Here is a 14,157-nt window from a genome sequence, read left to right as displayed (position 1 = left end):
CACTGGTGAAAATTACTAACGACCTTCTAAGTGCTTCAGACAAAGGACTTGTCTCCGTACTTGTCTTATTAGATCTTAGTGCTGCATTCAATACTATTGACCATACCATCCTCTTACAGAGACTGGAACATTTAGTTGGCATTAAAGGAATCGCACTAAACTGGTTTAAGTCCTACTTCTCTGATCGATCGCAATTTGTTAATGTTAACAATAAACCCTCCAATTACGCTAAAATTAACCATGGTGTTCCTCAAGGCTCAGAGCTTGGACCAATTCTATTCTCCTTATATATGCTTCCTCTAGGCAATATTATTAGGAAACACTCAATTAACTTTCACTGTTATGCGGATGACACCCAATTATATCTGTCAATCAAGCCAGACGAAACCAGCCAGTTAGCTAAACTTCAAGCATGCATTAAAGATATAAAATCATGGATGGCCTACAATTTCCTGATGTTAAACTCAAACAAAACCGAAGTTATTGTGCTGGGCCCGAAACACCTACGAACCTCATTAGCCGAAGATATAATTACTCTGGATGGCATTGCCCTGGCCTCCAGTACTACTGTCAGAAATCTAGGAGTTATTTTTGATCAGGATTTATCCTTTAACGCCCATCTAAAACAAACCTCTAGAACAGCCTTTTTTCACCTTCGTAAAAAAAAAAACTAGTCCATGCATTCGTTACTTCCAGGCTGGACTATTGTAATTCCTTATTATCAGGATGCTCAAATAAAACTCTTAGGACTCTCCAGCTGATCCAGAATGCTGCAGCGCGTGTTCTGACAAGAACTAAGAAAAGAGATCATATTTCTCCTGTATTAGCTTCTCTCCATTGGCTTCCTGTAAAATCCAGGATTGAATTTAAAATCCTTCTTCTGACCTATAAAGCTCTAAATGGTCAAGCTCCTTCATATCTTGAGGACCTCTTAGTACCTTATTGTCCCACTAGAGCACTACACTCCCAGAATGCAGAGTTACTTGTGGTTCCTAGAGTCTCTAAAAGTAGAATGGGAGGCAGAGCCTTCAGCTATCAGGCTCCTCTCCTGTGGAACCAGCTCCCAATCTGGGTTCGGGGGGCAGACACCGTCGCTACATTTAAGACTAAACTAAAAACTCTCCTCTTTGATAAAGCTTATAGTTAGGGAGTGAGGAGTTGCAGTGAACGCCTAGACCGGCAGGGCAGGGTGTATAGTTGCAGACACAGCACCCCTGCTTTTCTCTGCTTCTCTTTACAGTCATCAGATTTACCTATCGTATAATCAATAATATAGTGCCTCTCCTAGTTATGCTGTTATAATTCTAGACTGCCGAGGAAGTTCCTTCCTTCTTATGACATGCTCTTTTCTTTTGTTTCCTTTTATGCACATCCTGTCCCAGAAGTGCTTGTTACTAACCTAGCTCTGGGGAGTTTACTCCCCGGAGTCCTTATGTTTCTTCTTCACCCAGAACATCGCCTCGGATTAGGGTGACACCAAGACCTGGGTCTTGGGTGCAGCTGTGGTTATGGACCTGCTACACCCTGCTACGCTCTGCGATTCCCTGCAATGTCCGGCTACGTCCTGCTGCGTCCACCACGTCCACCCATGCTCTGCTGTGCCATGCTACATCCCGTACCGTCATAACCCCAACCGTCAGACACCGCCCACCAAGAGTCTGGGTCTGCCAAGGTTTCTTCCTAAAAGGGAGTTTTTCCTCGCCACTGTCGCAATAGCCACTGCTAATGCTTGCTCTTGGGGGAACTATTGGAATTGTTGGGGCTTTGTAAATTATAGAGTGTGGTCTAGACCTACTCTATCTGTAAAGTGTCTCGAGATAACTCTTGTTATGATTTGATACTATAAATAAAATTAAATTGAAATTGAATTGAATTATTCAAATAATAAGTATCAAGCCAGATATTGAAGTCATGATCATTCATATTAGAATGTATTACTGATAATGGATAAGCCTTTTCTTTATTTGCTCACGGAAGGACATTTCTTGGTAAAATGTTCATTTGGAAAGCTTAGATAGACAACAAAGGGATTACATCATTCACGCTGTATGCCAGTTACTGTACATGCTGTAAACGAGGCAATTTATTTTTAAGATTTATGACATTATATGGCAAGGGCCAAAATTGAAATTTCCCACAGTGAGAAACTGCTGTGAACTGTTCACATGCTCACGTGTACATACATTGTTTTAAAACGGATCCAAACTGTACAACATGTTGCATTTTTAAACTATCATTCTCAACTTAATTGCGATAGGCCTACTTATACTTACTAGGCGATATGAGGGGGGCTGCCATCCCCCTTGTTAGCAAAATGACCAAAATGCATGGCCCTTGTTGCCATCCAGCCTCTCCATTCCTAGTATCAGAGAGAGGGCAGGGGCAGAGGGGTTGTTTAGTTGAATATGTTAGTCTAGTCTGCCTGACTCTTGATCCTTTATCTGACTAAGGTTTGTGCAAGATAGAATCTATAGTGCCGACCATGGCTCTGAAATGTCAGTAGCCCGTATTGACGAATTCATGGTGCTGTCCGTGGTGCTGAAGTAGAAGTCTGATTTGTAATTGCGACTTTGAAGTCACACCCTTCTGTCAATTTTGTCTTTGATCTATAATATTCTCAAAATTACATAGCTAGGAGGGTTACAGTTATGTAAGTTGTAAAACCTTAATTTCCTGTCTTAATATAGATGAACCATTGTCACAAACTTAATTATAAAACATCATAATCATAAAACCTTAATCAGATACTGCACGTTTGGACTAACTTAAGGCTGCAGGATAAGTACTAGTATATATTAAAAGAATGTGGCTTATTCAGCTCTCTTGTCAATTTCAACAAATTAGGTAGTTTAATAAATTAATATTTAATGAAATACTTAAATATATATATATAATATGTAATTTAAGGCAGCTTAAATTCCACTACAGTCAGAGGCTCAGCTAAACTAGTTATCTTTTAGCAACACTAGTTAATCTGGCCAAATCTCAGTTAAAAAGGTGACTACTTTATTGTTTGAAATAAGGTTGTTTATGATAAAGACTTATTTGACAAAAAAGATCGATCACATATTGGTTGTATTATGGGAAGTGTTGGATTCAGTGTTTTTGGAGCTTGATCCATATAGGGATAGAAAGTCAGGGATAGCTCAGCCTCTGTTACTCTGATTTTGACCCTCATTTTTTAAAGAGCTGTCTTATAAGTCCCCCTTAACTTTATGGAAGTGCAATACTAAATAGCTGGAAAAAAATACAAATAACACTGGTATTGTCACTAAACATATTTTATCCAAAACTGACTTTTGTGTGTGGATAGGATTGCACCATCCACAGCATGGGATGCTTTGAACATGGAGTCAATTATTTAGAAAATGGAGATTCGGCTTTCAAGTTCTGCAATGGTCGGTCTGAGACCTTTTCTCTCTCTATCTCTCTTTTCTAAAACAGCCTTATTCACCTTGACACAGCTAGTGCCCTAGCAGAGGGAGAGGAGAGAAAATCATGTTGTAGAAAATATGATGTAAAGCTGAAAGTCCTCTTAATGTTGTATACATCACACTGTAGACAGTCTGGTACTGTTTCATGTCAGAAGGAACACATTGGTCTTGTATCAATAAGAATTAACACATTTCTTTTTATGCAATTTTCATAATTACTGCCATAGATAATGTTTTATTAGTTGAATTAAACAAGCTGTGAGGAAATAACTAACCAAATCTGTGGAACAGCTTTCAGAGTTATGTCACATAATTTCTGCTGATCTTTGACACACTGAACCAGCCTGATATAATTCCCCTTTTATATCAAACAGCTGTTGTGCATACAATCACACCTTTATAAGGTACTTTGCAATATTAAGGAATGCTTGGGCAATGAGATAAGAGGCTTTGATTAAAAATTATACAGAAGACAAACTTTCTTTTTTTATTTGATATATTTGTATGTGGGCTAATCGTAGCACTGATAGAAAGGAGGCGACCACAAGAATGTGTTTAAGATAAAGTTTAACTTCTGTGACTCAGCAATTCTTAGGAAATTGTCCCGATGCAATGTGGATTATTGATGCGTACTGACCCTGAAGCAATCAACCACCTTGTTTTATGCATTGTCAAATTCAGCACTCAAAGACAATATAACGTTTCAGCAGCCTGAGTAAGTCAAATCAAGCAGGTATTTCCAAAAGTTACAGTATTTTTGCTACAAAATATCCTTTTTGTGTTACTCCCTCCACTTCAGCTCAGTAAGGTAATACTGTTTGGGGAATTTTGATTAAAAAAAGACCTTTAATTTGGTTTAGTTCACATGCATGCAGTGTCGTGCAGTGGATTGAAGCTCCATTTATGTTAATTTCATATTTAGACACGTTCGTATGCCATTAAAGAAATTGACAGATTATTTGCTATTTGTCTGTCTTTCCATTCCATCTAAGTGGTTTCATGTTGGACACATCGAGAGGAAATGTATCTGTGTTTCAGTTTCCTGGTGATATCAGTTACAGATATGTTCCTCTGATGTTTCCATGATTTCAGATAGTGACCTCTTTTCCTCCAGTTCATGGTCACTTATGCTGTATTTAGTTAAGATTTAGCTTTTCTTAAAAAAATATTTTAAGTTGTTGTAAGATGTTCTGCCAGTTGAATTTCTCTGTTGAGGGATTGTTAGCAGCTAATTTAGTTTAAAACACACACTGTGATGACACTGGTGTGTGTCTCTAAAGCCGACTGGTTGTACTGGTCAATTGATACACATATACACTGTCACCACATGATTTACTGTATATGTGATACTCACTGATCAAATGGCACCCTCTTCTGGTAAAGAGTATCCTCCATCCTTCTACACAGCAGCTGCATCAAATGTGATTCAAGGTCATGCTGGTTTGTGCTGCATTATTCTTTTTTTTTCTTCTTTTTTTAGATTTTCAGTACAATGCATTAAGCTCCCCTTTAAATGCCCTTGTTCCATTCTATTATATGTTAATGCTTTTCCTCAATGCAACCCTGACATCTCGATGTAACGGGTCAATGCCCATGACAAAATGGTTTAATCTTGCTTTAATCAGGTGTCACATTCACAGTAATAACCAGGAAGGTGAGTTGTTGTTGGAGAGCTGGTCAGCAGAGCAGCTTGAGGTTAAGTGCCTTGCTCAGGGGCAGCTTGTTTCAATTATATCACGTTTCCAAGATGGGGAGTGGATTTGAACCCCCCACAAGCCTTCTTTTGTAACTCCCTGATGATTTTTAGGCAAGTCAGCATTACCTAAAATAACTGTGGGGCCTGTGACGTGGTTGCTCTAAATTACCTCCAAGGAACTAACAGAAAAGAAAAACTAGTTGGACACATTTTTAATTAAAGGGGGCATATGGTGATTAAATGACAACTTAAGTATAGCTCAAATGTTTGATCTTCTGGGCAAAATAATGTAAAATATGTTGTCTGCGCAGTGGTGAGCAGTTGCATTGGTGTACTTACGAGTCTGATAATCTTCTTAGTGTCGGTAAGCACCCAGCTAGAAATCAGCTACTGTCCAGATTGTCTCTTCCTGCCCCAGACAACAACAAAGCGAGGTTCGAGGAAATATGTGGCATGGTCGCTTCACTGGCATGAAATATGCACCTCCCCTCCTTGGGAAACTGTGTTGACAGAGCCGTGGAAGAAGTTTTGGTGGGTCTCCTCAACTTGAAGATGTTTGGGAGCGGCACCAAAAAGTGGTTTGTAAAGAAGCAGAAGAGGCAGCACCAAAGGTCTGGCAGGAGGCCATGCACCAGGAAGAAAAAGAGATGGGCGGCTAAGATCCTCAAACAGCACCGACAAAAGATCCTGAGCGAGCTGGATGTCAGCACGGTGCTTCCCTACCTGGTGTATGATAAGGTTTTCTCACTGGGGGAGTACAAGGAAATACTGGGACAGGAGTCCAGCAAGAAACGGACAGAGATATTCTTGGACTATCTGTCCTCAAAGGGGCCTGCTGCATTCTGCTCATTCTGCTCTGTTTTGGAGGAAGTGTGTCCCCACCTGCTAACCTCCTTTCTGCTGGATGAAAAAGGTACATGCATTGATTAGCCACTAATTACATAATGACCAACACAAAGGTCATAGCTTGCTGATGTTCTTTTTGAAAAACATTTCAATATGCATCAGAACAAAACAGAGTTAAGCTCATTGATCTGTAGCTGCGTTCCACTTATTTGTCCAGTATTTTTACTTATCTTGTGTTGCATTTTATTTTCTGCTAGAAATAAAAAAAAAAAAACAATAGCAAGGGAAGAAAACTGCTTTACAGTAAGCCAGCACCACAGACTAAGAGCCAGCAAAAATAGCTTCTTAAATCTGGATGGCTGAGGGGATTACTGAGCTGCCGGCGTTCCTAACTAGCCTCTGACAACATATGGCCTCAATGTGGCTGTAGTCTGCAGGGCCTTGTCTATGCTGTACTATTTCAAATCAATATGCTTTACTTACACTTACATAAAACTGAGTACTCAATAAAATGAGCCGCATTTACAGCTCAGAGTTATCTGTGGCTAAAATCGCACAATTATGAACCTGTGAATCCTTCTACTTACTCACCCAGTCAGAGGGGAAGACATATGAATTAGCAGAGACATAAAAAGTGGCTAATACATTAATCTGTTCCTACAGATGGGGCTCCAGGACAGGGCAGGAAAAGGGGCTTCCCTGTGCCCCCCAACAGTCCAGGAGAGCAACCTCTGTGCTCCCCTCCCATGTACACTGACCCTGTGTTTAACTCCAGGTGAGAGACACTTTACATTTCACTGATGGTGTGTGAAAGCCTTACATCTAGAGTGCTTTCATTTATGCTGGATCACTTAATGTCATATGAGTTGATAAAATCACCCCTGTGTTATTAAGTTGTTCCCAAACCACATTAGATAAACTAAATCTTGGTGATGAGAATAAATCTAAGGCTTCTTAGAATCTAAGAGCTGAGCATTTCAAAACTACTCTTTAGTGTATTTAAAGAGTCTTTACAAATGTTTTTGACCCTTACGATGATAATCACAAATCCTGGGGCCATCAGAAATAGTAAATTTTTCTTCTTCTGATTCTAGTTGATTGCGTCTAGAAAACCAGTAGCAGGCATCTATGACTGCCCTGCAGTTTCCTAGCCACCGTCTGCTCTGAACAATAACACAAGGGTTCACTGAATAGTTTGAAGAGTAAATGATTGCTATGGCCTTTCAAGTCACCAGATCACAGCCAATTTGAGCACCGATGGGAAATTTTGTAACGCTGTATATTTTAATCCATCTATGTCTATTATTACTATTGCTTTGCATGGCTGTGTGCAAAATGTGGTTGGTGGCAGTGTTGCTCATTTGTGTTCTGTTGCTTTATGCTGCTGTGCATGCCTGCATTACCTGAATGATGGATGTTGTTGTTGTTGTTGTTTTGTTGTATCATTGCATCAATGTTTTGCTGCGTGATTTCTGCACTGTCTTGTGCATGCTGATGTTGCTTTTGTGTTCATTCTTACTGCATTGGTCTTAGAACATTTTGATAAGGACTACAGTTGAAAATTAGATGGCTGATTACTGGCACATTTACAAAAATGTTGATTAGTGTGTGTTGTCCTTACAAATACAAATACATAAAAAACTTTAAGACATGAAAAGATGTGTTGGATGTTTTGAAAGAATGGTTCCAGAGACTTCAATCTATGCCAAGGAGCACTGAGCCGATACAAGCAGATTGTGGTGCCCCAACAACTTACAACACTTTATGTTGGGTTTTCCTTTCATTTATATTGGGTTTCCCTTTAATTTGCCACCCATCTGTAAGTTTACTAATTTGGCAGAAATGATCCTACTCAATTGAAGGCTATGGCAGCACTATATTCATGTCTGAAAATGGCGATACTGAAATGACAGAAAAGAGGAGCATAAAATGACATCTGCTGAGCTTTTCTTTTGTATACGAGAGAGCGGCCAGAGCAGTCCGGTATGTGGTGCAGAGTCCTGCAAGGCTGCTTTTGTCACTGTGTGTCAGGCCCTGTGAATGCATCATGACTGACTGTTGGTGTCTTTCTGGGTGTGTGTGTGTGTGTGGACCCCTGGAGAGTACCCTTGGCCCAGCTAACACAGCAGGGGGAGGGGAGACGCAGGGAACAGTCGACAGTGTGTATATATGTATGTGACAGCACTGAGGTGTGACTGTGTGTGTGTGTGTGTGTGTGTGTGTGTGTGTGTGTGTGTGTGTGTGTGTGTGTGTGAGGTAGAGTGCATGCTTGGATGTGATGCCTGAAGTGACGGGACAGACAAGCTATGCTCCATAGACCGTTAAGAAGGCCTCTTTAATGTATGACAGCTAAGTCAGCATGGAGACAGCTATCCCAGTGGTCCTGCCCTGGGCACTGACACACACACACACACACACACACACACACACACACACACACACACACACACACACACACACACACAGACAGGCAGGCTGACAGAAACAGACCAACACACACAACACAGCATAGCAGCACAAAGCCAGAATAGTCACAGAGCCTCCACAGGAGATGCAGTACGCTAACAAAGCAATGTAAGTCCTCTTAAAATGTAATATCAGAGTTAGATAGTTTATGTGAACCTATGTCTAAGACTGAATACAGCTGTATGTGATGATGCTAACATCTGTTGATGTTAGAAAGGGTACAACTTAGAGAGAATGTTTGTGTTGCTCTTGTGTCTTTTGATGTATTCCTGCATGTGTGTTACCTGGTAATACAGATGGGCTAAAATACAGTGTGGGGTAAGGTTGGCTGCATATATCACTAGATAAAAACAGCATAATCTGTTGTTTATTCACTCTTAGGAGAAGTAGGACAGAAACTGCCTTAAGTCATGGATGCTCGGCTTCAGAATTTGTGTGCCAGCATGTGTCCCTGTGTGACAGAGTGAAGCATGTCCGCAGCCGTGCTTGTTATAAATGTGGAAACAACCTCGGAATATCTTCCTTGTGATGAACTGTATCTCCGCAAGAAGATGTGTGTGTTTTTTTCACCTTTCAGATCTGCACACTTTCTCTAATCCACAGCAGAAGAGCAGATTAATTGTCAGCTGTATGGGTTCAAAAAGACACTTTTTATTAGTTTGGCTTTTTTCGTGTCCGCCTCTGGTCAGTATCCTGCTAGTCTTGCATTGCCAGAGCTTCCTCCACAGCACTGCAGAGGGGGTCTGGCTAGTCCACACAGCATTCCGGAATGGGAGAAAAACGTGCTCTGGTTTATTGGCATTTCTTTAAACCAATCACAATCGTCATGTGCAGCACTAAGCCACAGTGCCGCTGCAAAATAGCCTCGGGAAGGAACTTGGATTGTTTTTTAAACCAGCATATAAAATATCTTGAGCAATCATCTCAGTCTGAACTCTTAAAGTGCTAATTTAAGTGCATTAAATGCATGATTACGCAGAATTATTGATTGGATAGCTGTTTGGTTTTTTTGCTGCAGGATATATCACTACAGAGGATGTGTGTGTGATTCACCAGGATGTGTTGGCCATGTGTTTGGATCCATGGCCTTATACGTACATGTGAGGCTGCAGCGATGATTTAATTCACCATGCCTTCATCCATAAGTGGAGAAAATGAGATGCTGGCAGGTTGAGGAGGAGTGAAGAAGGAGGAGAGGATAGATTAGCTGGAGCTGTGAGGTTATGCTTCTCTGTGCTGATGACTCACCTCACAGCACATAGAGAGAAAGCACTGCGACAGCACTGAGGTGTGACTGTATGTGTGTGTGTGTGCATGTGTGTGCGTGCATGCGTGCATGTGCGTGCGTGTGTGCATGTGTTTCATTACTCTTGTTCTTCTTGGTGCAGTGCATTCATGTGAAGAGGACTTTCTCTGTGAACTTCTCTTTGTTGGTGCAAAAGTAATAAATCACTGTGTTACAGCGGTAGTGGTTCTTAGGGCTTTCGTCCAGGTTTGTCTCCTCTGGGAGCAGCTTCTGAGTCCTACAAACCAGCTTTGATTTGCTGTACAGAATAAAATAGACAAGAGAGGCTAAGGACACAAGAAAGAAGGGCAGCCCCGTCTGTCCTATTTACTTGCTGGAGAAAAAAAAAAAGTACTTTAGTGTGTTATTAGCGTGCACGTGTGCCTTTGCATCTCTGTGGGAATGTGTTTGCGTCTGTGTGTGTGAGTGTGCGGCGTACAACAAAAGATGTCAGCAGTGGGTTCTCATGTGAGAAGGGTAATGATGGGGCAGGCTGCTCCGAGCCATTACTGTGGAGATGGAGAGGGGGATCAAAGTGCTGCAGTGGAGTGTGCATGGGTATGCAGCAAGCTCCAGACTGCACCACAACCACTGACCCACTGCTGTCTCAATGCTTCCCCACTGACACACTACTACTGGTTCCCATACTCGCTCCCTGTAATGAATATCTGAATGGCGTCCCTAGTCAATGGGAGGTGACAGAGTGCGCTGCTGCTAGGTTTTTTGCTGCTCTGATGATTCCATTAGCGGTGTATTAGTTGAGTGTTGACTGGATTTAAGAGGCTACTAACAGGAAGCAGCGACGCCACTGCCGGCATTCAGCCAAGCCTCAATGTAGATGTTTTTTGTATGGGGAATACCTTAGTCACATATTGCCAGACCTATCTCCACAGTGCTGTGGAGTATGGTCTGGCTACACCACACATACATTCTGGTATAGGAGACAAAAACGCTCTGAGTTGTTTGCATTTCTTTAAACTAGGGCTGTCAATCGATGAAAATGTTTAATCGTGATTAATTGCATGATTGTCCATAGTTAACTTGCGAATAATCGCAAATTAATCACACATTTTTTATCTGTTTGTGATTCAGGATTAGGTTAAACCTCCGAAGCCGTACAGGGTGTGGCCCTGCCTCTTCAGAGCGTACACCATATCCATGGCGGTCACTGTCTTCCTCTTGGCGTGCACGGTGTAGGTGATGGCATCACGGATCACGTTCTCCATTAACACCTTTAGCAGACCACATGTCTCCTCGTAGATCAGACTGGAGATGCACTTCACTCCGCGGCAGCGAGCCAGACAGCGGTTTGGTGATCCCCTGGATGTTATTAAAGAGCACATTATGGTTGCATCGGTTCCAAATGACAGGACGCGTGTGCATAAAAGAAATTGTAATGTTAAAAGAAATTTGCGTTAACTCATTATTATCGTGTTAATTTTGACCGCCCTAGTAATAAGCAACTGATTGCTAAAATGTTTGCCATATCAACTTACCTAATATATGTAGGTCAATGTTGTATTTACAACTTGTGTCTGCTGCCCCCAAGTGGCCAAGGAAAATCCTCTAGAAATAAAATAAATGCTTATAAACTCAACTAACTAAATTTATCTAAACTAACTTAAGTCTCAGAACATAGTCTCTTTTTTCTCTTTAGTTAGTACCAAATTACATAATTCTTTCTAAGGAATAATTAGGAACTTATGGACCTGTAAATTAAGGCGTTACCATTTGATTTCCCATCGTAACACTGAATCTCATAATTTACTTTGTTGGCCCAAAAGTAATGAAACTGAAAAAATGCAAAATATGTGTTTTTAACTGCAGTGTGTAAATTTAACTTTGATAAACCACCAAATTTCACAGAAAAGATATGCGTCCTCAATGGTAGCTACACTCTTGCTTATTGCATGACATTACATGATTTTTTTACTAGTCTGGCTCAATGGCTGTACATTGCTGGGTTAAAGCCTTACATCCAGCGCATCTCTTACGTGACGGATGTCCCTCCCCTTGTGCTATCTCCGCTATTTTTATTGCAAGGGAATTGTTGCTGCATTCGGGGCTTAGCCAAGAAATACAAACAAGCCATAGCTTCTTTCTTTCTTTTTTTTTTTAATGGATAAACGGTGTAGCCAGACCATGCCCCAGTGCTGACACAGCGCTGTTGAGATAGGTCTGGCAATGCAAGACTATAACTGTACTGATTTTATGATACATATTGTTTCAAACCCTGTTTCAAAATCTTTGTAGAATCCATGCTTGTGTATTATTGTTTATTTCAAAATGAACTAATTTCAATTTCAGTACACAGATAAGGTTGGAAGCCTTCTCACCAGCAGATACTGCATGGGAGATTTTTTTGGACATATGAGCACTAGATGAATTTAGGTTCTCTTAATGCCCTGAAGGGTATTCTGCTTCCAGTCACCCAGAAGTAACTAACTGGCATCCACAAAAAGAGCTGTTTTAAATAACAGAAAAGGTCTGATGTTCATTCTCTGCATATTATATTAGGCTCTGTTGTAAATGTAATTTATAAAATACCATAAGCTATATAAACTTAGGTGTTTATTTTATAAATAGGTACTTTTACCAATGACTTCATTTTACATATCCACACACTGTAGTGTATTTAAACAGGCAGTCCTGTATGTTTACCCTACATTTGCCAAAGAGAGGTTTACACTATATGTACTGTAGGTTAGTATAATGCACACTATGTGGAGGATAGTTTCATCCTTAGAGCACTACAGTGTCATGGGTGCATACATTTTTAGCAACGTAGGCCACAGAGGGATTCGCTCCACTATCACTGGCAGCTATTCACAGCTATTGTAGTGTTGTGTTGGTCATGGCAGATAAATATAAGATCCTCAGCTTTCATTTATCTGGCCTCCTCAGACCTCTTCTACTGCTCAGCATTGTTTAAGTCTGTCTGGTCAAGTGAGAGTAAGGAAGTGCACTTCTCTACTCAGGTGAGCACTTCTCTATTCCTCTAAGACTTCAAAGTCTAGACTAATCGACTTACTCTGAAGCTTATAACGGCACCAGTGTGTCAGTCTATTGACTGAAAAACAACCCACGCCAGCCTCTATTTGCTGCTAATGGCAGGTTGTGTGGGCACAGTGCACTGAGAAAGAACTGCTGTGTACTGCACCTCTATGAATGTAACAAACACTAAATCACTGTATAATCTGCAGCAGAACTAAGAGGCATATTTTCTGTGTCAAGCATCAAAACATTAGCCTGGTCCTACCAGACTCTCGTACATTTCATTTGTACAGAGAGTCTGGCCACTCTCCATTGACAAGTGTTAACTTCCTTGAAGGCAGGTACTCTGTTGAAGTTTAAAACTATTGGATCTGCCCAGAGTGGGTCTGCCATAACCAATCGCTAACATTTGGTCGTGACATATGTCAACAACAACTATCGGCTTAGCATCGATAGCGTTCGCCTTAGCCAACTCCTTCACCACTAACGGAGCGAGCTGGAAAATCAAACTGTTCCCGAACCCCGTGAGGAGGAGGGCAACAACATGGCCATCAACAAACCTCAGCAAAGATTGTTCTTGCTCTGGCTTTAACTTCTGGATATTCGGCAGCGTTGCCACAACAGACCGAATGGCTTTGCTCGCATCTTTCTCCGCCGCCATTACGGAACTAAACTCAAACTAGCGCACGACCTCAATGTCACCGTTCTCAGCCACTCCCTCTGTTTGCTGATTAGACCGGTAAAGATTTGGCCGGAGAAAACCCAAGAATATACCGCAAACCAGGGGCGATTTTAGGATCAGACCTTTAGGGGGGCTCAGTCCCTAATGAGAATGTGACACGGATGCAGTGCCTTAGGTTTCCATTAAAGTCAATGTGTGTATTTCCACTGACTGTGGAACGGCTGTGTTCCGACTGCGTCCCAGCTCCGGCGGTCGCAGCCCTCCGGAGCAGATACGCAGAGCTTCTATTTTTGCCGGACACCGGAGAGCTCCGCAGCAATTTAGCACAATTCATATAGTGCAGGACAGGAAGTCGAGCACAGAAACAAAATAAAACATCTGGTTAATTTTCAAAATAAAATACACTGTGCTCACGGCAGATCATATTTCCCTGCACTACACCTTGAAAACAGAGCACAGAGATGTTTCCCCTCTACTCCTCTGGATGGAAACAGCCACTGTTGTTGGTTTTGTGGTTCTATTCTATGTGAATTCGTGAGATCTTGGGGGTCCTCGTGACTACAGCTGTCAGTCATGGCCGCAGCCGTGCTGCAACAAATCCGGACCTAGTGGGTATTGACGGACGGCGGAGCATGCAGCCGACACGCAGCGGAGCCGGTCCGCAGACGTTCTGCATTCAGTGGAAATCTGGAGTTACAGATGCATAGCATTGGCTACAGCGACACAGGATTTTAAACATGTTAAAGCCTTTTGA

The 14,157-nt window shown here is 41.5% G+C and overlaps 1 protein-coding gene and 1 pseudogene across 7 annotated transcripts in view; both read left to right on the top strand.

The window, feature by feature from the left end:
- The first annotated feature begins 287 nt into the window (after nucleotides 1–287).
- On the top strand, nucleotides 288–1,147 carry LOC118495457 (annotated as a pseudogene).
- A 4,361-nt stretch (nucleotides 1,148–5,508) lies between these two features.
- The window catches only part of tjp1b (tight junction protein 1b), a 71,879-nt gene continuing 63,230 nt past the window's right edge, over nucleotides 5,509–14,157 (top strand). For 6 of the 7 annotated variants that reach the window (XM_036002829.1, XM_036002826.1, XM_036002825.1 and 3 more), the window contains exons 1-2: nucleotides 5,510–6,043; nucleotides 6,640–6,751. In XM_036002829.1, the coding sequence (XP_035858722.1) occupies nucleotides 5,608–6,043; nucleotides 6,640–6,751 (548 nt within the window). In that variant the 5' untranslated portion in view covers nucleotides 5,510–5,607. Of the gene's footprint in view, nucleotides 6,044–6,639; nucleotides 6,752–14,157 lie in introns of all 7 variants that reach the window. The other variant, XM_036002824.1, reaches the window with a different exon arrangement.

Source organism: Sander lucioperca, chromosome 7 (assembly GCF_008315115.2).
Source record: "Sander lucioperca isolate FBNREF2018 chromosome 7, SLUC_FBN_1.2, whole genome shotgun sequence".
NCBI classification, from domain to species: domain Eukaryota; kingdom Metazoa; phylum Chordata; class Actinopteri; order Perciformes; family Percidae; genus Sander; species Sander lucioperca.
Note: the sequence above shows the minus strand (reverse complement) of the source record. Positions and strands in the feature narration are given on the sequence as shown.